This window comes from Pteronotus mesoamericanus, unplaced genomic scaffold (assembly GCF_021234165.1).
Source record: "Pteronotus mesoamericanus isolate MK-2021 breed Mesoamerican mustached bat unplaced genomic scaffold, CSHL_Meso_final scaffold_476, whole genome shotgun sequence".
In the NCBI taxonomy this organism is placed as follows: Eukaryota; Metazoa; Chordata; class Mammalia; order Chiroptera; family Mormoopidae; genus Pteronotus; species Pteronotus mesoamericanus.
In genome coordinates, this window is record NW_026555318.1 from 2,114,407 (window position 1) to 2,137,403 (window position 22,997).

Genomic DNA, 22,997 nt, shown 5'->3' on the forward strand with positions numbered 1-22,997 from the left:
TATAGACTGTGCTTCTTGGTAGTTCAGTGCCAGTGTGTCTTCGCTTTTCAAGAACACTAGCTCCCTGTGCCTTGCCCTCTGCTGGGACCTAGTACAGCTGTACTGATATTTAGCACGTTGGGAAATGTACTTGCTAAAGACAAAGGCAGGCATAAAGGATATGATATTCACGTGGATAAGCAGCACCTCACTAGTTTTCGTCGGACACTTCCAAACTAAGGCACGGCATGTTGTCCTGGGGTCTATGTGGCAATGTGCTCAGGAAACATAGTTGGTGGGGAATACAGACACCCTTGTGGCTTCTCAGGGGCTCCTCGCCTCTGTGAGCTTCCATTTCCCAGGTCTGAGGCCAGCGCAAGTTGTGACTGACTCTAGGGAATTAAGGAGTCATTGTCCCTCCCTCTCAAATCAAAACTCGTGCAAAAAAGCCAAGTTTACAGTCTAAATTTTATTATCTTCAAGTCACAATACTGATCACAAATGTGTACCTTTTAAAACAGCAACAACACGGAGAAATTCTTGCAACAAAACACAGCGAACCAACAGAGACAACTGTCACAGTGTCTTAAGGTCTGGGAATCTGGGCATGCTGCCCACAGGCTTGAGGAGACATCTTCAGGTTTAAGGCAAAGGGAACAGCCTACAAAAGGCACAACCACCAGCCACCCCTGGAAGAATCTCTTGGTTATTTCCTCCTTTAGTGTTATAGCTTGAGTGCCTCTCCTCCCTCCCCACACACCTGTGACTCAGAGTGGTCATGCCAGCTGCTTAAGAGAAGGAATAGAAATAGTGACACTACTTGGGGAGGGACACAGCTGCCACCTTCTCCCTTAGGTTCCGTAGGACAGAGACAGTGGCCAAGTCACCCTGGGCAGACACAAGTGTTGCAATAATAGGAATCTCTTCCAAAGAGGCAGGAGAGTGGTTCAGTGCCACGGACAGGAAGGAAGGGAACTCTTGCCACGAGTGACTGGCCTCCTTAGGCCTTAAGCCCACGTGCGGTTATCTTCTTCTGTTTGCAAGGACAGGAGTAGAACTTAGTGAAAATAAGGTAGTAACATCTAAAACACTTGTAGCCAAAAAGACATGAGGAAGAGCAATTATCAAGGACAGGGTAGACTGCTTGCTGGATAATATCTGCCTCTAGAGAAATGCATTGGTCCACAGCAACTGGAAAAGGGGTGTGATAGAAGGGATGGAAATAAAAGCAGGGCCCTGTAATTCCACTTACCTCAAAGACTGAGCCCCCTGAGGGCTCTCTGAATACATATCCCTAAGGTGCAGAGGCTCTCACGCCACCCTCCCTTTCTCACAACACTCTATTTGCCATCTCTTCCCACTGTAGAGACTGCTCTCAGTAGAGGCCTGAAGCCTGCCAAGTCAAGAAGAAAGGCTCCTACCACAAACTTTGAGCTTCAAGGAGTTAAGAGAATCTAAGTATATAATAATAAAGGCCAACCAAAAGTGAAAGGCCAGCTCTGTAGATTTGGTGGGATAAGACCAGCTGGTAAATTCTCAATTATCTGGGTTGCAGGGAAGAACCAAACGGGAACCTGAGAAGCTAGTAAACCAGAAAAATAAACTTGTCTCATTTAAACGCGGGGCGGGGGGGGGGGGGGGGGGAGAGAAACTTGAAGAGTATTTAAGAATAGCAAGCGAGGCTTTAAAAACAAATATTTTAGAAAACAAAACAAACAGGAAGGAGCTTGCCTAGGAGAAGCAAAGTTTCCCAGGACAAAGTGAAGAAGAACCAAAAAACCTCAGCTTTTAAGATGTAGACTTGGGAGTCTGGGCCATCTGGATCTCTACTCCTCTGAGCATAGATAACTCAAGTAAAGAGTGGAAAGGGGAGGAAGTCCACTTGTTTCTCTCGTTCTCTAACAGAGCTTTTCTTCAGAGGAGGGCAAGGGTTCTCTTCATTCAGCTGCCTGCTGATAGGAGCCACCCTCCATCTTTGAAGCCCTCCTGGTAGTAAACAGCCTGTTGTAATTCTCTTCTTTCCTGGCTTCTCACCTCTGCTGTTCTGACATGGGTGGACAAAAGGGAAGAACCACCAAAGTGTCATTAGTGGACTTTCTGGGTATTTAAAAGTTTTTTCAGAAAGCCACATTCTAAATAATGCACTTTAAAGTAATGTCCCTAAAAACACAACAAAACCTCTCATGATCTTTCTCCTCCATGACCTTCAGAACTGTTTCTGCTCTAACACCTCAATTTCTTTTATTTTTCAATCACAGCTTACATTCAATATTATTTTGTATTGTTTCGGGTGTTCAGCATAGTGGTGAGACAATCATATACCTTACACAGTGTTCCCCCTGGTATTTCCCGTACCCACCTGGCACCACACATAGTTATTCCAACAGCAGTTGACTATATTCCCCACGCTATACTTCACATTCCCCACGACTTCTGTAACTACCCATTTGTACTTGCTAATCCCTGGACCTTTTTCACCCAGTCCCCCAAACCCCTCTTCCCTCTGCCAACCAGCAGTCTGTTCTCTGTATTTACGAGTTGTGTTTCAATTTTGTTTGTTGGTTTATTTTAGATTCCACAGGTAAGTGAAATCATATGGTATTTGTCTTCTTCTGATTGACTTATTTCACTTAGCATAATATCCGTTAGGTCCATCCATGCTACTGCAAATGGTAAGATTTTATTCTTTTTTATGGCCAAATACCTCAAATTTTGATTTCCTTTTACCTTATTAAAAAATGCCCTTCTGTATTTTTTCCTTGCAGCTTCCCAAATGAAATTCTGTCAAGGTAACAGTGGTTTGTACTTTAATTCTGCTCAATGCAATCACAAAATAAAGAAAACTGGCAAATTCTGGAACTGCTTTAAGCCTCCTCCCCCACAAGATAATCCATGATTACAACTTAAAGCATTAATTAGGCAATTGTTTGTTAAACAAGTAAGCATGAGCATTAGTTTTAAAAATACTGTAAGAGGCATAGTAAGTTGTACACTTACTTTTGTATCATGTTAGATTTAAAATATTCAGAAACTCGTATTAACTGGAACCCCTGCTTACAACCTGAAATAATAAAGTTAGAATTTGTTATCAGATCATTTAAAAACAAGCAAACAAAAAATGACTGTTTCCATAGAAACACATCCACAACAGAAGGAAAATCTTCTGAAGAAAAAGAAAGCCCACTGACGTAGGACATGTCCTAAAGCCTGGGAAGAAGCCCTCATACCTCAGGTGGTGGGGGCTTGATGGTGACTGGCTGCGGAGTCCTCCGGGGTGGTGAGGGCTTTGGCTGCACCTGCTGCTGGGCGGGGTTGTAGTAAGTCACTCCTCCGTATACCTGTGATGGGGCCTGGATACGCCAGTAAGACCGAAGTGAAAGTTAGGAGTTAACCCAAACTATGATGGACAGAAAACATTATTCCAGCACAAAAATATAAGAACTAGGGGATTTATAATTTTTTAATCTCTAAGCTGCCCTTCTTAAAAAAAAATGATTCATTTCTGTCTTAGTATGTCCTAATTATACTCTGGTCCCTACTTCTTCAAAGTACTGCCCAGCTTCCTCTAACTCCTGTCATCAGCTGACAAATGAAAGTGGCTGAACTCAGTGGTGACACGCTAGATACCAGATGATTTCAACCCACTGGGAGTTAAGCAGCAGAGGGAGAGGTACAACTGACAAATAGAATAGTTTCTTTACGCAGTTGAATAAATGGCCACCTAAGACATACTAAACACTTGAATGAAGTACCACTAAAGGAACGGAAGAGAATAAATAGGCAATGGGCATTACATAAGCTGCATTTCCAGCTCCTGGCCACCAAGAGGCGTCCTGGAGTCATATGCAAATCAGTTGCATTGAAGTGTTCTGTCAAATTTCTTAAGCATTCTCCCCATACCACATTCCTGTCCGATTTCAAGGAAGTGTACCTATAAAAATCTGCTCGTTAGCCATCTCACCTGTGTACTGGGATACAGATGAGGAGGTGGTGGGGGAGGCAGTGCCCCCGGAGCATAAGGGTAACTGGGATTACCAAAGTTCATTACACCTGGAGCGGAGAAGTAAGTAGGAGCGAGCAACTGCTGAGGTGGTGGCTGTCCTGGAGACATGGAAACTGGTGGGGGATAGAGGCCCGGATTGGGCAGAGGTGCTGGTGTCTGGTGGGGATGTAAACCTGAAAAAGGAGAGGAAAACAGAAACTGAAATAGAAAATATCAGCATCTCCAGCATAGGCAGGCTCAGATGCAAGTCCTCAGGATGGACCCAAGAGGTCTGCTGCCCAGGCAGCCACAGTGGCCAGTCCCATAGGAAAGCAGCACAGAACTCAGGAGGGTGGGGTTTGTGAAGACCCCAACACACCTACTCACGAACTGGAAACGCACAAGGAGAGGTGCAATGCTTACCTGGGTGGGGGAGGTGCATTTCTGGCTGCACAATCATGCCCTGAGGAGGCAGTGGGGCAGGGCTGTCACCATGGGTATAGATTGGTCCCTGGAACTGCACTGTAAGGTATCACATAGGGACTCTTATAAATTCTCAGTCTTCGTGTCACATGGACAAGTCTCCCTGTCCCTCAAACCCTTTAAGAGAATCTTCTCAATTTTCCATGTGAAGAAAACAGTAACCAGACAACCACCACTGTGAGAAGTCAGAATGGAAATTCAGGAGGCAGGAGGCTGGTCTCTTAGTTTGCTCCAAAGTGCCAAAATAAGGTACCACAACTGTAAGAAAAAACTCACATGGATCATAGTAATGTCCCTCCATGATACTGATATGCATGGGAGGGGCAGGGGGCTCTGGCACAGGTCTCTGCCGCTGAGATGAATAGCGTTTGGCTCGCCCACCCTGGACACCCTGAAAGAAAGAAACAGGTCTGAGCAAGAGGCCTTCCAGATGGCTGACTCTCATTCAAGTCCCCACCCTCCTTTCGGTGGGACTTTGTACATGGCACGTGTTTAAAAAATATTTGCAAAATGAATTGAAAAATCAATGAAAAACACTGATTTGAACCTAAACGCTCTGCAGTTCTGAGACCCACATTAGACAAAACATGGTTAACTGGAAAACTGATTTCAAAAGCTACTACATGCAGCCCCTTCTCCCTCCTCCATCTGTCCCTTTTCCCCTTCTGTACCATTTCTTCCATCCGGTTAAACTGAGGTGGAGGTCCTGCTCCCATGTGTATGTGGTTGTGCATTCCTGTAATAAACCAAAAAAAGTCACTGCTGCAGAGCAGAGAGATGTGAGACTCAAAGACACCATCAAGAAAATGACAGGCTGAATAATCCAATGCAGTAAATGGCTTTCTGCTTTTAAACTAATAAAATCCATCTTTATCTTTTTTTAAAAAAATTTTATTCATTTATTTTTAGATAGAGGGTGAGGGAGGGAGAAAATGAGGGAGAGAGAAACATCAATAACCCAGGCATGTGCCCTAACGGGGAACTGAACCAGCGACCCTCTGGTTTGCAGGACAGCGATCAATCCACTGAGCCACACCAGCCAGGGACAAAATCCCTTTTAAACTATCTCTGCTTCTTCTTAATGCCACCATGTGGAAATCTCCCCCCACTGCCCATCACCTTAATACAGCAATAAAGCCTTTGAACATGAAAAAAAATTACTTCAGTGCGAAAATACAAGTTCAGATTTTTGCCTACCAAATGCTTCCCTGTACAGAATCCCTGATAAGTCACAATGAGCATATTAAATTATCAAACACAGTAAAAAAAAAAAAAAAAAAAAAAAATTCTCAGCCTGGAAGTTTCTGAGCAACAGCTGGACAGTGAGGGATGTTCTGTAAATCTACTTGATTACTTCTGGCCACTGAGGTCTGGCCTGGACATTTGGGGAGGGATTCTCCTCTAGCTGAAAATGACTCAGAACCAAAAAAATAAAAATAAAATAAAATAAAATAAAATAAAATAAAATAAAATTACATTCTAGAGACTGTCTTCCAATGATAATAAGACATCAGTAAAAGAGTATACTCCTTGATCCAAAGAGCAACTCTAGGTCCAATTAGGCTATACTGGTTTTTGCTGTTCAAAAACCATGCACACCAGAGGATGCTGAGACTCTCAGTCTACATGAGGATTTCCAACCTTTAAATTCAAATGAGATGTCAGAAACTAAGGAAAAGATCCTTTTATCTACCTGGCTGGAGGAAGACAGAAGATGGGCAAAATGGATGGTAGATAGGTTCTAGTTCCTAGAACTACGCTGTCCAGTAGATATCCACTAGTCACATGTGACTATTTACATTTCAATTATTTAAAATGAGAAGTTCAGCCCTGGCTGGTATGGTTCAATGAATAGAGCACTGGCCTGTAAACCAAAAAGTCACAGGTTTCATTACCACTCAGGGCACATGCCAGGGTTGTGGGCCAGGTCCCCAGGTGAGGGTATACGAGAGGCAACCGATTGATGTTTCTCTCCCTTTCTCCCCCACTGCCCCTCTCTCTATTAAATATATAAATAAAATCTTTTAAATTAATTTAAAACAACAACAAAAAAAGCAACAACAAAAAACCACAAAGTTCAGTTACTCAGACACCCTGGCTTCAAGTGTTCAAAAGCACCATCATCACAGAAAGTTCTTTTGGGTAGCCTGGCTCTAGAAAATTAAGGAAATTAGAGAGGCTTTCCTTTCAAAGAGATTAGAAGATTCTCATCCAAGTTCAAATGAGTAAGTTTTGGCCTTCAAACTTTAATCATTAACTTAAATAATGAAAATACTGCCGCCACCTTCTTCTACAGAGAGTGGCAAAGAATCTTGTACCCAGGAGCTCATTACTGATGACCAACCAGTTAACAGTGGCAAACTAGTGGGGTAGTCTGAGGTACCAGATAAAACTTCTCTGAGGTCCTTGGAAGATGTACCTAGGAATCCATCTGTTTTTTGTCAGACACCACATCCCTGAGAGACATTAAGTCTCACGCTCCCAAACCCAATGATGCAAAGAAGAAAAAAATCTAGTTACTAACCCTAAGGTACCTACCCCGAAGTTCGCGTGGTTGCAAGAATGAAGGTTGCCCTGGATTCCAATTCTGTTCTGTTATGTTTAGTTGTGCCACATCTTGCTCAAGTCCACCTGTAGTAGAATCCACTGGAGCCTCCCAGTTCCCAGTCTTAGCAGGTGGAGGAGGAGTAGTTTCTGGGACTTGAGGTGCTGGAGTCAGCCCTTCGGGTGGAGGGGGCACTTCCTCTGCAACCTTGACGGCATCTCCAGCTTTGATTCTGGTTCTTCTTGCCCGGGAATAGGATTTCTTCTCAATAGGCCTGTCAGGGGGCGGTGGTGCAGTGTCAGGAGCAGGAGCTGGTACCTCTGAGACTGCCTCTTCCTTCTCAGGACTGCCAAGCACTTGAGCATCTGCTTCTGGAGATGGATCCCGCACAGGAGTCGGCTCCAGGCGTCGTGATCGATAACTACTCTCATGTTTAACAGTCTCACCAGACCGGCCACCATGCTGCCCACCAGCCTCCACAGGCCTAAATCCAGCTCGACCTTCCTTGAAGCCCCCAGATCGAGAATAATTCCTGGGAGCAGACATGCGGCCAGTACCTGCAGCTTTCCTGTTGATAAATGTCCTTGGTGGTAGGGTACCTCCAGGACCCTGGTGGCGATAAGACTTGTTTGACCGCTCACCAGTCCAGTTTGGATCTCTCTGTGGAGGACTCCCAAACCTGAATAAATTGAATAGAAAAAGTCTTAAACTGAGGGTCAAGAAGACCTCCCATATTCTTCACCCACTTGATCACTTCCTGGAATGGTACTTTAAAAAGCACAGTTCTTCCTAAAATACTAATAGTCTAGACTCCAAAATTTCCCCACCTGGGTTTCCGGATTCTTCGGGGTTTGATGTCATCAGGATTGTGAGCTGAACGGATGTCATATCCATAAAGAGCAATGAGCTCCTGTCGGGACTTTGGGGCCTGTTCATCTTCTCGGAACTTGTCATGCTCCCAGCGACCCTCATCTTTCCACAGCTTTCGCTGACGCCCCTTGGGTCTGGATAAAATCGGGAAAAAGTGTCTTAGGTTGGCAGAATCTGTCAAGTAAAGATGTTTACGAAACAAACAGGGTTGGGCAGGGAAACACAAGGAACTTCATGTAGTTTCTCCATCTTCCCCGATAGATTATACAAAACAGGCCTCTCAAAAGCAAAAGTGAGTCATAATACCTCAAGGCCTGCTGGGCTCAAAAGCAACAGGCATGGAAATAAGGAAAGATTTCACTTGGAACTATTCAGCACCTTGAAAACATTTCTCTCCTGTAAGGCAGCCTATGGAAGTACTTCATATCCCAGAGGCCTTGTGGCTCAGATTAAGAAAAGGCAATGGAAGTGTAGGTGTGGATCCCAGCTGCTGCACCAAGTTACCAAATATTCTAAGCCTCGCTTCCCTCATTTGTACAAGAGGTAACACTAACCTTAAAAATGTTGTGAGTGGTAAGCAAAATGATGCAGCTAAAGCACCTAGCAAGGTATCTAGCATACAATAAACACTAAATACATACTAAACAATAGCAGGAGGTGGCTCTTACCTGACTTCCTCCTCCTGAGTTTGCCCTCGAAGATCATGCTCAAAGAAGAGCCCTTTCCGTGGTATGTATGCTGGGTTCTTCCGATCTTCATCATCATCCAAATGTTTGGGTACTTTGTTCTCAACAGGCTCTGTGCTCTCCTGAAGGACAGACAAAGGGTTCCTTACTCCCTCCAAAGTTGAGAGCCTCTTTTACAGCCCGAAAATGGAGGCCTTTGGTGGGTACTGACCTGTCCATCCCCACTTTGCCTCTCTCCCGTCACAGTGCCTTTGGAGTCAGGCTTTTCTTCTCCCTTCTCTTCTTTTGTTGAAGAATTAGCCGCATCATTGGCTTCTGATTTCAACTCTACTTTGGAGTTTTCTTCTTCACTGTACTCCCCTTGTTCACCCTGAAAAAATTTTCCCTGTCAGCTATGGAGACAAGATCTGAAAGGTGCATTTTAAAATTTTCCACTCTTTAGGAAAACATTTTCTAATGAACTTAAGAATTAATAGCAAACATAGCACCCTGGCTGGTGTGGCTCGGTGGTTGGGCATCGTCCCGCGAACCTAAAGGTTGTGGGTTCAATTCCCAGTCAGGGCACGCTCCTGGGTTGAAGGTTCAGTCCCCAGCCAGGGCATGTGCAGGAGGCAACTGATCGATGTTTCTCTCTCACATGGATGTTTCTCCTCCTCTCTTCCTCCCTCCCTTCCCCTCTCTCTAGAATCAATAAAAGACCACAAAACAAAACAAAACAGGGCAAACATATCAATATTCTTAACGAAGTTTTCTAGAGGACATTCTTCCTAAAATTTCTAGAGGATAAGGGCACTGTAAAAATAAAACCACAAAAAACATATCCACATATACATATGCTTATATAGATCCATATAAGCTTTCCAGGAATATACGCAACCAAATGGTAAGAGTGGCGGCCTCTGGGGAAGGAGCACAGGGAGTATGGATGGGAGGCAGTACAGTGCCGTGCATACAGAAGGAGCTTCATCTGTGTTGAGAATCTCCCCCGCTATGAATTGCCTCTCAAACAAGTAGTACCTATTACCTATACTGTAACTCAAGTTGTGAATTCTCTCATCTCAAAATGGCTCAGAACAGATTCCCAACATTTTAGATTATGTGAACCCCTTTTTAGGATCTAAAATTTTCACGGATCTCTATGAGACAGAGGCTCAGTAGTTTCCACTCAGAAAACATATAAAGACAAACTACTACTATATATTCAATAATAATTTAAATTTATATTTCATTTTTATATCCTCAAAATATTAGTATGTAAAGGTGAGATATATATAGTCTATAGATAATGAGAGCTGAGCTAGTGGATTTGCAAACACCTCATAGTAACTCTGATTTCCCAAGGCACTATTATCCTCAAGTTAGAAACTTGATGTCTATGATATGAATACTAAATTTTTTGCATCATGAGATCCCCTTAACAAACAACCCTGTCCAAAATTACATAATCATAAAATTTTGACTTGGGGAACTGTAAAGAACAAGTTAAAGATTCCATCTTAGAAACAACAACAACAACAAAATTAAAATCCAAGCGCTCTCTCTCTTCTCTATCATCTTCCTCCCCTCCCCTTGACACATCAAAATTATATAATCCTACTTGTGACAGAGAAAGCGGGGGTCTGTCCACACAAAAGAGGGTCCTTCGGCCATCCTCTAAATAAGGGGGCACTAGAAAGGGTCAGGTAATAGGGGAGGGGCCGACTCTAGGCAGGGAAAAGGGGCAGCTAAGGCTCAGGCTAAGGAGATAAGAGTTACTCTCATCTTCTTGTCCTCCCAGGATCTGGACCTAAGGAGGCAAAACTACTGGCTAGGAAGGTAAGTTTAGAGACCTGTGAGGACACAAAGAAACGAGTTCAAGGGAAGGTGGTCTAGCCCCCACTGCTGGGTCATATCAGGGTACGAAGACATCCCTCCCACCTCTTAAATATGTGTATAACTGCTCTTATTCTCCTACTGTGTCTGACACTTGACCTGAACCAGACCTTTTTGTAACTTCAGACCCAGGCTGGCCTCAGGAATCTGATCAGAGACTGCCTGTGAGACTCCTGAAGAAGCAAGAGGCTCTTAAGTTTCTGCCCTTTCTTCAAATAGAGCTGAGTGGGCCTGATTAGTCCAGATAAGCCAATTAATTCCTTTCCCCATTTTTTCCTCTGTTCAGCTTCTGGGTATTTTGGTCCATAAGTGTTTTGGGTTGTATTATCAGAAAGGTGGTACTGGTATAAAGATTTTATTTATTTATTTTTAGAAAGAGGGGAAGGGATGGAGAAAGAGAGGGCGAGAAACACCAATGTGTGGTTGCCTCTCATGCACCCCCAATGACCCGGCCTGCAACCCAGGCCTGTGCCCTGACTGGGAATCGAACTGGCGACCATCTGGTGTGCAGGCTGGCACTCAATCTACTGAACTACACCAGCCAGGGCGTGATACTGGTATAGAACCCACACACCTGAGGAAGACTGTTTGACCCCAGGCACACTATGAGAATCCAGCCTTTACCCAGAGCTTTTTACCACCCAGATGCCTTTGATTCTTCCCATTTTGCCTCAATCATAAGAAGTTTTCCCTCCTCTTGAGATGGGGATAGGTGGGTGGTAATTATTTAGTTCTTTACTTGATCCTATGTTCCCTGCAAGTTCTGAAGTAAAAATTTCAAGAATATTGCTTGGTGTGTGTATGTGACCTTAATTCCCATATCTATCTATTTCTCTCCCTCCCACTCTCTCTCTCCCTCCCTCCCCCCCCCCATTCAAACATCTTAAAATAGTATCAGCACAATTAATTATGAAACTTTGTTTTTATGCTCCACCTCCTCTAGTCTGTGGTGGAATATCAAATGAGTCAACTCTTTTATTTCAAATGAGAAACTAATTTTGTTTCCAGAGCAGGACAAAAAGATACAAATGGCATAGTGCTGAGCATACTTCAAATTAGAATCAAAGTCTGGTCTAACTGAAGCTAAAGTGCTACCCCATCCCTCACTAGGTGGCTCAGGTGGTTGAAGCGTTGTTTTGAATACCAAACAGCTGCAGGTTCAATCCTACGTGCCCAGTCAGTACACGTAGAGGAGGCAATCGATCAATGTTCTCTCTCTCTCTCTCAAAATCAATAAACATATCCTCGGGTAAGGACTGGGGGAAAAAAAGTGCTACCCTAAGGTCACCACACTATTTTTGCTGAGGGCTGACATCAAAACCCTCTTCCAGCCCTGGCTGGTGTGCCTCAATGGGTTGAGCGCCAGTGTACAAACCAAAAGGCTGCTGGTTTGATTACTGGTCAGGGCCTGCGTTGTGGTGCACGTCCCAGGTTGGGGACATGCGAAAGGCAATGGAACATCTCTCTCCCTTTCTGCCTCCCTTCCACTCTCTAAAAATAAGTAAATAAAACCTTTAAAACCAAACAAAAAATCCCCTTTTCCAGAGTCAAACTCCCCTACTGCTGATTCTACCATTTCAGTGCACAATGTTCCCAATTCTAAAGCTTAACTCTCCCCTGAAGCAATTGCTTCCCTGGCTGAGTTCTCACTGTAGAGGTTTTAGCTCATTCTTCCACTCCCAACATATTTCAGAATAAAGGGTAGAGTTGGTGTCTTCCTTCTTCCAGATCCAACTCCTCCAGCCTCGTTTTAAACTCCTGCTCCTCTACGGCTCCTACTGCCTGGCTATACCTCTGTGCTGCTGCCTGGGCAGACCCCGTCATTCACTTGAAGACTTTAACAATGAGTTCACAGTCTTCACCTTCACTTCAGGCATCCATTTCCACAGCCACGCTCCAGGCCAGTCTTACCTGTGTGGACGAAAAAGGGTTCTACGGAAACTAACCTCACCAGGTGAACTGATCATAAATTCCTAACGGCAGATTGTGGTGAGTAGTCACACCTCAGGTCTATAACTTCTTCCGTTAAAGGTTCTTTGCCTTAAATAAGCTCTGCCCATTGTTTCTGTGCATCTAGGTTAATACACCTTTGAATAAGCAACCTCAAGAGAGTACATAATCTTGTTAATTATCCTGTAATCCAGGCCTTGCTTTCCCCCCACTTCATGTGATCTTCCTTACATTCCCTCCTTAACTTCAAATGTATAGGAGAAGCATTTGAGATCTTACTCCCTGGCATATGTCGCCAGCTTGGCTCAAATAAACTCTCATAAACCATTGACACTTGCTACTGCTATGCAGGTTTTAGAGTAAACCTGATCCATTTTTTATATCTTAAATTTAAATACCCTAGACTTTGATCAAAACTGCCACACTTAAAAGAGTGAAGTTAGCCCTGGCTAGTGTGGCTCAGTGGATTGAGTGCCGCTGGTCTGCAAACCAAACGGTCACTGGTTCAATTCCCAGTCAGAGCATATGCCTATGTTGCAGCCAGGTCCCCAGTAAGGGGTGCACAAGAGGCAATCACACACTGAAGTTTCCCTTCCTCTCTTTCTCCCTCCTTCCTATCTAAAAATAAATAAAATCTTAAAAAAAAAAAAAAGTGAATTTAGACCCTTATCTTACTTATCCCACATACAAAAATTAACTCAAAAAGACCCAAATGTAAGAACTAATACTATAAAACTCTAAGAAGAAAACATAGGGGTTAATCTTCACAACTCTGGATCTGCAATGGATTTGGCAAAGCCTTCTTAGATACAACACCAAAAGCACAAGCAACAAAAGAAAAAACATGGATTAACTTCAAAATCAAAACCTTACGCTATCAAGAAAATAAAAAGACAATCCATAGAATAGGGAAATATTTGCAAACCATATTATCCAATAAGGAACTTATCTAGAATATATCAAAAACTCTTATAACTCAACAGCACAAACACAACCCCATTTAAAAATGGATAAAGTATCTGAATCACCATTTTTCCAAGAAAGTAGCAAATTGGCTGATAAGCACAAGAAAAAAATGCTCAACATCATTAGTCATTAAGAAAATGCAAATTAAAATGAGATACCATTTCATACCTAATAAGATAGTTGGAATAAAAAAAATCAAGAAAGCCATGGCTGATGTGGCTCAGTTAGTATCATCTCATAAATCTAAAGGTCATGGGTTCGAGTCCCGCTCGAGGCACAAACCTAGGTTGCAGGTTCTGTCCCCAGCTGGGACATGTGTGAGAATCAACCAATCAATGTTTCTTTCTCTTTCTCTCTGCACTCTCTCTGTCCCCCCACTCCCTTTCCCTAAAAAATCAATAAGCATGTCCTTAGGTGAGGATTTAAAAAACAACAACAACAACAACAACAACAAACCCAAGACAATAACAACTGCTGTTTAGTATATGGAAAAAATAGATTTCCCCATACACTGCTTTTGGGAATGTAAATTGGTGCAGCTACTTTGGAAAACAGTTTGGCAGTTCCTCAAATAATTTGAGTTGGCATATGACTCAGCAATTCCATTCTTAGGAACATAACCAAGAGAAATGTAAATGTATGTCCACACAAAAACTTGTACAGTAATAAGTTCTTGTGTGGACCAAAAATTAGAAACCCAAATGTCCATCAATGGATGAGTAGAGAAACAAAATGTGACCTATCCATCGAATGGAATATTATTCAACCAGAAAAAGGAATGAGTACTGATACACGCTACAATTTGGAAACATGCTAAGTGAAAGAAGCCAGACACAAGAGTCCACATATTATATGATTCCATTCATATGAAAGGCCAGACAGAATAGGGAAATCTCTAGACATAGAAAGAAGACTTCTGGTTGCTTAGGGCTGGGAGAGATGCAGGTAGAGGAACTGGGGACAGGGGTGAGAACTAAATACAGGGTTTCTTTCTGAGGTGATGAAAATGTTCTGAAACTGGTAATGGCCACGTACATGTGTGAATATACCATAAACCATAGAACTGTACATTTTAAATGGATAAATTGCATGGTATGTCAATAAAGCGATTAAAAAACAAACCTGCCTATTATTCCTCCTTTTCCAGTTTTTCCCTTACCCTCTCACCTATAACTTAAAATAACCACTCCCTTGACCTTCCTACTTTTTATCTATCAATCAGTCCTTTCCCACATTCACTTTCCTCTATTTAGATTCCATGGCCAATTCATTTCAATCACTAATAACATTCTCAATTCACTTGCCACTCCCATGTCTCCCTTCTCTAGGCCTGTAACCAGGCTACTGGACCGTCACTAAAAGGTGGTAAAAAACCTTCACTCATCAGTGTCACCTCCAACCTCAGCTACCCAAACCTCCTTTTGTCTCACAACTCCTACCTTGCCTTTCTGCCAACCTTATTCTTCAAGTCTTCCCTTGTACTTCCCAGAGAAAACAAAACAAAGGCAACACCAGCTTCTTCCCTACGTACATTTCCTTCCCATCTCTCTATAATAACAAGTGAAGATAGTATCAGCACATCTTTCCTATTTCTTCTCACATAGTCAGTTCAAGAACACCAGTACACTTATTACCCTCCCACCCCTCCCTTTTATTTCCTTTTACTAATCCTTTCAATCTTTAACCATACTTGATTTCCAACTTTATAAAAAAGAACACCAAGCCCTGGCCAGGTAGCTCAGTTGTTAGAGCATCATCTCAATACACCAAGGTTGTGGGTTTGATCCCTGGTATGCCAAGGTTGGAGATCCAATCCGCATACAAGAAGCAACCAATGAACGATTTACAAAGTACAACAGCAGCTCTGGCTGGTGTGACTCAGTGGATTGATTTCCAGTCTGCGAACAGAAAGGTTGCCAGTTCAGTTCAATTTCCAGTCAGGGAACATGCCTGGGTTGCAGGCCACGTCCCGGGCTCGGGGTGTGTGTGAGGCAACCTATCAATGTTTCTCTTGCACATCAATGTTTCTATCCCTCTTTTTCTCTCTCCCTTTCCCTCTCTCTAAAAAATAAATAAAAAGTATTAAAAAAAAAAATTTGTTTTAAAGTGGAACAAATCAATGTCTTTCTCCCCTCCTTCCTCTTTCTAAAATCAACACAAAACAACAGCGAAAACACCACCATGAAACACTCTCTTAACTTCATAGGCTTCTTTCCAGCTACCATCTCTCTAGCCTCCCTTTCATAGTCAAGTTTCTTTAAAAATTTTTCTTGAAGAGGCTCTGGCTGGGTAGGTCAGCAGGTTAGAGCACCTTCTTGATACACCACAACCCCCAGTCAGGGAACATACAAGAGTCAACCAATGAATGCATAAATAAGTGAACAACAAATCTCTCTAAAATCAATAAATAAAAAAAAATTTTAGATAATATTTATTTTTAGAGAGAGAGGAAGGGGGAGAGAGAGGTTGAGAAACAGCAATGTGAGAAATACCAATCGGTTGCCTCTTTTACCATACCTGCAACCCAGGCATGTGCCCTGACCAGGAATTGAACCAGTGACCTTTTGCTTTGTGGGATGACGCCCAACCAACTGAGCCAGACCAGTCTGGGCAATAAATACAATTTTTAAAAGAAAAATTTTTCTTAAAAGATTCTGGGAAAATGGAAGTAGCATAGTTTTTTATCTCTTTAAATCTCCACATGAAATGTCTCAGAGCACCTAGAGAACAAAATCAAAACCCTTCTGACAACATTTACAACAAAACTAGGTTATAAGGTATCCCCAACACCCCCAAATATATGCACATAAGAGCAAAGCACCAACACCCACCAGACCTCCATCAGATTCGTGTCAGTGCCAGAGAAAGCAGAGAGAAGTAAATGGATCTAAGAACAGGGGAACCCTGAAATAATCAACAGGTATTCAATGGAAAGCAAAACTGAGAACAGCGGAAACCAGGACGGATTTCACTGCCTTCGGTAGCATACAGGCATAAGGATCCTGCGCTAAGGAGGTCAGACTGGGGCCAGAGCAGTCTAACCCTTCCCGCACGCCACCCCCCCGCGCCCCACCCCCACCCCCGACCCAGCCCTGAAATTGACCTGGCTGCCTTTCTAGGCTCCTTTCTAGGATAGGGTCCCACACTGAAGAGAAACTATTGAGAGGAAAATCATACTGAGCAGAAGAGGGGTAAAAGAAATGAAGGAGGCCCTGACTAGGGTAGCTCAGTTGGTTAGAGCTTGGTCCCAATATGCCAAGGTTGTGGGTTCAGTACCCGGTCAGAGTACCTACAAGAATCAACCAATGTAAGTGTACAGATAGTGGAACAACAGATCGATGTTTCTATTTCTCTCTCTGTCCCTCCCTCCCTCTCTCTAAACTCAATAAAACACACACACACACACACACACACACATATATATGTATGTGGGATGATATATATATAAAAAATATATTACGATACAAATATATATTTCTAAAAAAAAAGCACTGGCTGGTGTGGCTCAGTTGGTTGGAGTCTCATCCCATAAACTGAAAGGTCACCAGTTCAATTTCCTGTCAGGGCACATAAAAGAGACAACAATGTTTCTGTCTTGCATAGATGTTTCTTTCCTTCTCTCTCTCCCTCCCTTCCCCTCTCTCTAAAAGTCAATAAGCATGTCCTCCCATGAGGATTAAAAAGAAAAAAGAAAAAAAAAGGAAAGAGAACGACCAAAACAAGTTAGTAAGAGAAAAGGAGGAAATCTCAAAAATCAAGTCACTGTATATTTCTTAACACTACAGGAAAACAACAGAAGAGGGAGCTCTGTGAAGTTAGAAAAGGCTATTCTGAGCCACTTTTAAGAGATCGAAAAAACTAATTTTATATAAAAACAAAAATATAGAGGTCAAATCCCCTATAAAATTATCATGAGGGGAAAAAAGTAGAATAACATTCCTACAGACAATAAAAGCATGCCAGAAAGACATGCACATACATCAAAATTATAACTTCTATTTCAAAGTGAGCTAAAAGATATTAAGAAAATTATATAAGGCATGAAAAAACAGTCAGAATTAGAAAAACTCAAAAAATGAAATAAGCCCTGGCTGGTGTGGCTCAGTGGATTGAGCACTGGCCTGAGAACCAAAGGGTCGTCAGTTCAATTCCCAGTCAGGGTACAGGCCTAAATTGCAGGCCAGGTCTCAGGGCAGGGGCAGGGGATTGGGGGGGCACGCGTGCGAGGCAACCACACATTGATGTCCTCTCCTTCTCTTTCTCCCTCTCTCCCCCCTCTCTAAAAAAATAAATAAAACCTTAAAAAAAAAAAACCCACACACCTTAAAAAAAAAAGAAATGAAACAACTCAGGAAGGTATTGAAAATTAAAGGAAAAAACCATTTCAAATAGACTCTAACTAGAAGGCATACAAAAGTTAATTAACTCAATAATGCCATAAGAGAAATGAAAGGTGAAAAGAAAATATTTTAAAAATCAAAAAGAGCCTTGGTATGGTAGCCCAGTTGCTTAGAGCGTCATATCAATAGGCCAAGGTTACAGGTTCAATCTCCAGTCAAGACACATACAAGAATCAACCAAAGAATGCATAAACAAGTGACCAACAATCAATGTTTCTCTTTCTCTCCCTTCTTCTCTCTCTAAAATCAATAAAAAAATCAAAAGCAAATGAAGAAAAAGATAAAAAGGACTAGAAAGAAAAGGCTAAACACTGGAGACAGACAAGAAGTATTCAGGCATTCCATGACATGCTGTAGCGCAGCGTATCTCGCATCTGTGAACACTGACCCAGAATGACCAACACCAAGAAAATCCTAATAGAATTACTGGACCTTAAAGAAAATATCCTGAGTACATCTAGACAAAAACAGCAGGTGACTTGCAAGGGAAAGAAAACGAGGTGATAAAATCTCTGGCTCACACTGTTTTCCTGAATCTGAAAATACTCATTTGCGGGAAACACAGAGGACAGAGGGAGCACACTGAACGGGACCAGGAGCGGGCAGCCATCAAAATCTTTCCAACAGATAAACGGTGGGGAAAAGAAAGGGACAAAAAACTAACCTGCAGTCTAAGAGAAAGATCAAATTTTAAGAAATAGTCAGGACTCAACTGTAGTATCTAAATACATACAGTTAGTAACCAAAAAGAAATGCAAGCAGGTAGCAGATTACTATGAATGTCGGGATATCAAATCTCCTTCTCTAACCTTAATCTAGACCAGCACAATCCCATTGGGCTTTCTGTGATCATGAAAATTTTTTTATGTGCTGTCCAATACAGCAGCCACTACCCATACGTGGATACTTAGTACATAAAATGTACTGTTAAAACTGAGGGACTGAAGTTGTAACACAAATTTAATGAATTTAAACAGCCACATTTCGCTGATAGCTAACCCAGGGTCCTCAGTCTCAAAACACCCGAAGCTTGCCCACCAATGTCCCTTCTGAAACCTCCTCCGCCGGTGGTCCTGTTCTCGGTGGAGGCCACCATTCATCAAGCTGGGCATCCCTCTGACTCCTCAACTCACACTTCAATTCAACCAATCAAGACGCTCCGTTAATGCCATTTAAGTCTCTCTCCAATCTGCCTGCAGCTTGCCAGTCCCACTGCCGTGTCCCTTTTGTAGGGTACCATCACGTTCCCTGGTCTATCCTAATAACCGCCTAACAGCTCTCCCTGCCTCCAGTCCTCATCTGCAATTCATCCATCACACTTAAACCTTTGATCGTCTTTCTTTCCCATTAGGACAACATTCAAACTCACTCACATACCGGACAATGAGTTGCTATAAATTCAAAATCACCAAAACTCACGGAACACTGGCCGCAGTCTTTCCAGTGTTTCCATTCTCTAGTGACTTCTGCACCGTCCCTCACCCCAACATCTCTCACATCCCTTTTACCCTTTGTAGATAACTTCACCACTGACTCTAGAGAGTAAGTCATTTCGTCCATCACCACACTGTCATTCCACAACCTAAACAACCTCCAGTTCTGTCCACTTCTTTTTTCACCGCCACCATTCTACTCCATGCCACACTCACTGCTTCCCTAAACCTCCACGATGCTTCTCTTAACTGGCTTTACTATCTCCAATCTCGGTCCCCTCCGATCAACTCCCTCCATTACAGATAAAAACAACTGCTATCAAAATAATAATTCTGAAATGTTACTGTGCTTAAGCATCAACCCATGATCTTGTTACAGTATAAATGTCCCAGTCTTCCCTCCCTCTGCAAGATTCTGCTTCAGTAGGACTGGCCAACTAGATTTTCTGATGCAGGTGTTCTTTGGATCTGACAAACACTGCTTTACAACTTAAGCCTAAACATTCATTCCTGTTTAAAACCTTGCTGTTTTTTGCTTCCTTAGAATAAATTAAGATTTGGACTCTGACTTATCCTGTACTACCAGTCATACTAAGCTTTTCCCATCCCCCCACTCATCATGCAGTCCATCCCTTCTAAACCTTCTTCCCACAGTTCCTTCCCTCTGCTTAGAACACTACGCCTGGCTATCTCCTACTCATCCTTCAAGTCTCTATTTTAACAACCCATCTTCTAAGCATTTCCAAACAACCTAAGTGCAGTTAGTTGCCCCTGCTTTGTGCTCCTGAAGCACCTTATGCTTCCAATACCACGCCCTTAACGAACATTATTGTAATTATTTCCTCAACTGTCTATTTCCCCCTCTAATCCAGAATATAAATTCCACGAGAGTAGAACTATGTTTTGTCTTTTATTCAGTGCCTACACTGAGCTCCTGGCACACAGCAAGTACAAGTAAGCCCCTTCACTAATTTGCCTTTATTTCTGGTATCCACCCTGTTCCAACAATGTTCCAGCCACACCAAACCACTTTCAAGTTTCCAAATATTTAATCTTCTCTTTTGTCTCTGAATTTTCATGCCTGTTGTTCCCTCTACCTAGAATATGGTTTGCCTAGCTAACGTCAATCTATTTTTTTCTGACTGCCTAAGATGCATTCAGTACCTAGCAATTAATACCTTACTTAACCCTATCCTCCAGCAGGGTATTCCTGTTCAAGTCCCATGAGGACCTGAGTGTTTGTCTGATCTCCTCACTCATAAGGATCCTAAATTTAGGAATTTTGTTAGTGTTCACTGTTGTATCTTAATGGAAAGTCTAATAAGTAGTGATGGTTCTATAAAACTTATAGAATGAACCTTTGATCCACAATCCTTCTTCCTGTACGTAACTTCATAACTAAAATCCAGAACTCAAGGCTCCATTCAATAATCCCAAGAAACAGCCATTCTCATGGCATCTCTGGTTGTTTTACCAATCAAAGCAAGTAAGCTCACAACGGCTTGGCCTAAGGAAATTTTTTCTAAAATAGAAAAATTTATCTAAAGATAGAAAGTCCGATCTGTAAACTGAGGGATGTTTCTAACGCAAACCACTCCGAATTCTGCCGAGGTCTTCTGATACACTCAGAATAAAATACCCAACTGGCTGGCCTATCTAAGCAGCATAAAATCAACTGTCACATGCTCTGCGAAGGGCTTTAGGATGTTCTCGTTCCCTTATTTAGAACCTTATTTTCTTCAGATAGGGTGAAAGCTAACCACTCACAATGTAACACATGTGGCCCGAAGAGGTCTCCACCAAGTTTCCCTCTAACTGAACAAGATCTTTTGAAACAGTTTTTCAAAAACATAAATGAAGAACACACCAAAAGAGTAACAAGGAGGTCACGGTACTTTTGAACCACACAAATACACGTGTTTTTAAAATACATTTTCAAAAAAAAAAAAAAACATACATATATAAATAACACTTTCTAACCTACACCGAAGGAAAAAGAACCTATCACACTCACTTCTGAGTCTTCTGCACTTTCATAATCCGAGAGAACAGCTGAAAGAGAACAGAAATATATAAAGAAAAAAATAACAGAAACTATTATAATTACATTTCCTGACTGCTTGCTGTGGGTCAGGCTAAAATTCTTAATTCTGATATCATCAACCTGTGAGGCAGATACAATTACAGTCCCCAGTTATAGATGGGAAACAGACTCAAAGAGTGACTTGCCTAAAATCAGGCTACTTAAACCTATGCCCTTTAGTACTATGCTACAGAGAACCACTCTGCAGCACCCTCCTCCCAAAAGCCACAACAGCGGGAGAGGATGTCAATTGCTGGAAATAGGTGACCTGCGTTTTTGGACAAAAATACTCATCATGATGCTACTCACCATCGCCCTCGATGCCATCTTCACTTTCCTGAAGGAAAGGAGAAGTCATCGGTTAGTTTGTAATTTCCAGAGGGTGGAGAGCTGAAGACTCAACACAAAATGGTTAAAAAGGGAAATGAGGAATGGCACTTCTTCAACAAGTAGCCTCCGAGGGAGGTACGGTCTCTTCACCGTCAGCCCCAGTTTCTGGCTATAACATTCGCTGTCCATCCGCAGCGGCTCTGCACTCCTCCCAGAAACCCCCAACTCCTCCTCTTCCCTTGGGGCTCCGGATGCAAACTGCACTGGGATAACTGTCCTCTACTCCAACACAATATGCCTCAGCACCTACCGCCGGCTCTCAGTCTCCCATCTTTACCTACACCACGCCCCCAGGCCCGCAAGCTACCCGCCCCCGCCGACCCCGCCCGCGCGCACTTACACACTCCGACTCTTCAGCGCTCCTGGCACCCCCGCTCTCCACCCGCCGCAGATGAAGGGCCCCAGCTCGGCCTCCGCGCTGGGAAGGCAGAGAGCCGCTGCCGCTGCCTCCAGCACTACTGCTGCAGCCCCCCCCGCCCCGAGCTAGTGAACCGCCGCTGTCTGAGCCGGAAGCACCAGACTCTTCGTCCTCTGTGTCCTGCGAAGCGCGCTGCCGCCGCCTGTCCGCCATCTTACGGAGAACGGCCGTAGCCAGCCAGTTCCTTACGTACGCCCGTCGCAGGGGCTGCCGGGAGTCTAGAAAGCTAGTCCCAGAATGCTTCACGTGTAGCACTGATCGCCTGGCTTTTCGGGAAATAGGGGACTGGGGGCGGGTCTGGCTCCTTGCGGCACGTTTGCGAAGGAGGGGGATTACGTAATCGGTTACGCGAGGTGGGGGGCGTGGCGCGTCCCCGACTTCCCTGGGGAGCCTCGGGCGAGGGAATCTGCGTTTGGGCAGCCTCCTGAGGCTCCTCGCCCGGCCATCTTGGTCTTTCCAAGTGGAAGGCGTTGACCTGTCATAGCTTCACTGCGGCATTGGAGCTGTTTCATGATTTTATTTTTCAGTTTCTCGTTTCTGCATACGTTTGAAGCAAATCATTTTACAGCATTTGGTAAAATCACGAATCAAGGTAAACCTCTAAAGTCGTGCTGCATCAGATTTGCCACACCATCCCATTTTAAGATAAAGAGCGAAGGAAAAACGAGTTGTCTGCGATGAAGCCTGAGGACTTACTGTTGCAGCATTTTCCCTGCTTTCTCTTGTCCTCCTCTCTTCACGTGCCTTCCCATCCCCGCTGTATCACGTCTCCCAAAGTGCCTCCTGGTCTGATGCTAGTCTTACCCAGATTTTAGAAGAGATGATTAGGAACCGGTGTTGGTTCAATATACTGACATGATTTTCCTTTTTGTTAACCAGATGAGGGAATGCTTTGATTTTTGCAAGGTATTTGTCAGCGATGGAAGAAGAAAAAAATCAG

The 22,997-nt window shown here is 43.2% G+C and overlaps 1 protein-coding gene across 1 annotated transcript; it reads right to left on the minus strand.

Annotated features, from left to right (window-relative positions):
- Positions 1 to 417: 417 nt before the first annotated feature.
- On the minus strand, positions 418 to 22,216 carry CASC3 (CASC3 exon junction complex subunit). The gene is made up of 14 exons (XM_054593824.1): positions 21,980 to 22,216; positions 21,559 to 21,586; positions 21,181 to 21,218; positions 8,757 to 8,915; positions 8,528 to 8,667; positions 7,817 to 7,993; positions 6,983 to 7,668; positions 5,116 to 5,180; positions 4,721 to 4,835; positions 4,385 to 4,483; positions 3,941 to 4,155; positions 3,207 to 3,329; positions 2,977 to 3,040; positions 418 to 2,023 (listed from the first exon to the last, which is right to left on the minus strand). The coding sequence occupies exons 1-13, from the start codon at positions 22,208 to 22,210 to the stop codon at positions 3,017 to 3,019; spliced, it is 2,100 nt and encodes a 699-aa protein (XP_054449799.1). The 5' UTR covers positions 22,211 to 22,216; the 3' UTR covers positions 418 to 2,023; positions 2,977 to 3,016.
- Positions 22,217 to 22,997: the final 781 nt, after the last annotated feature.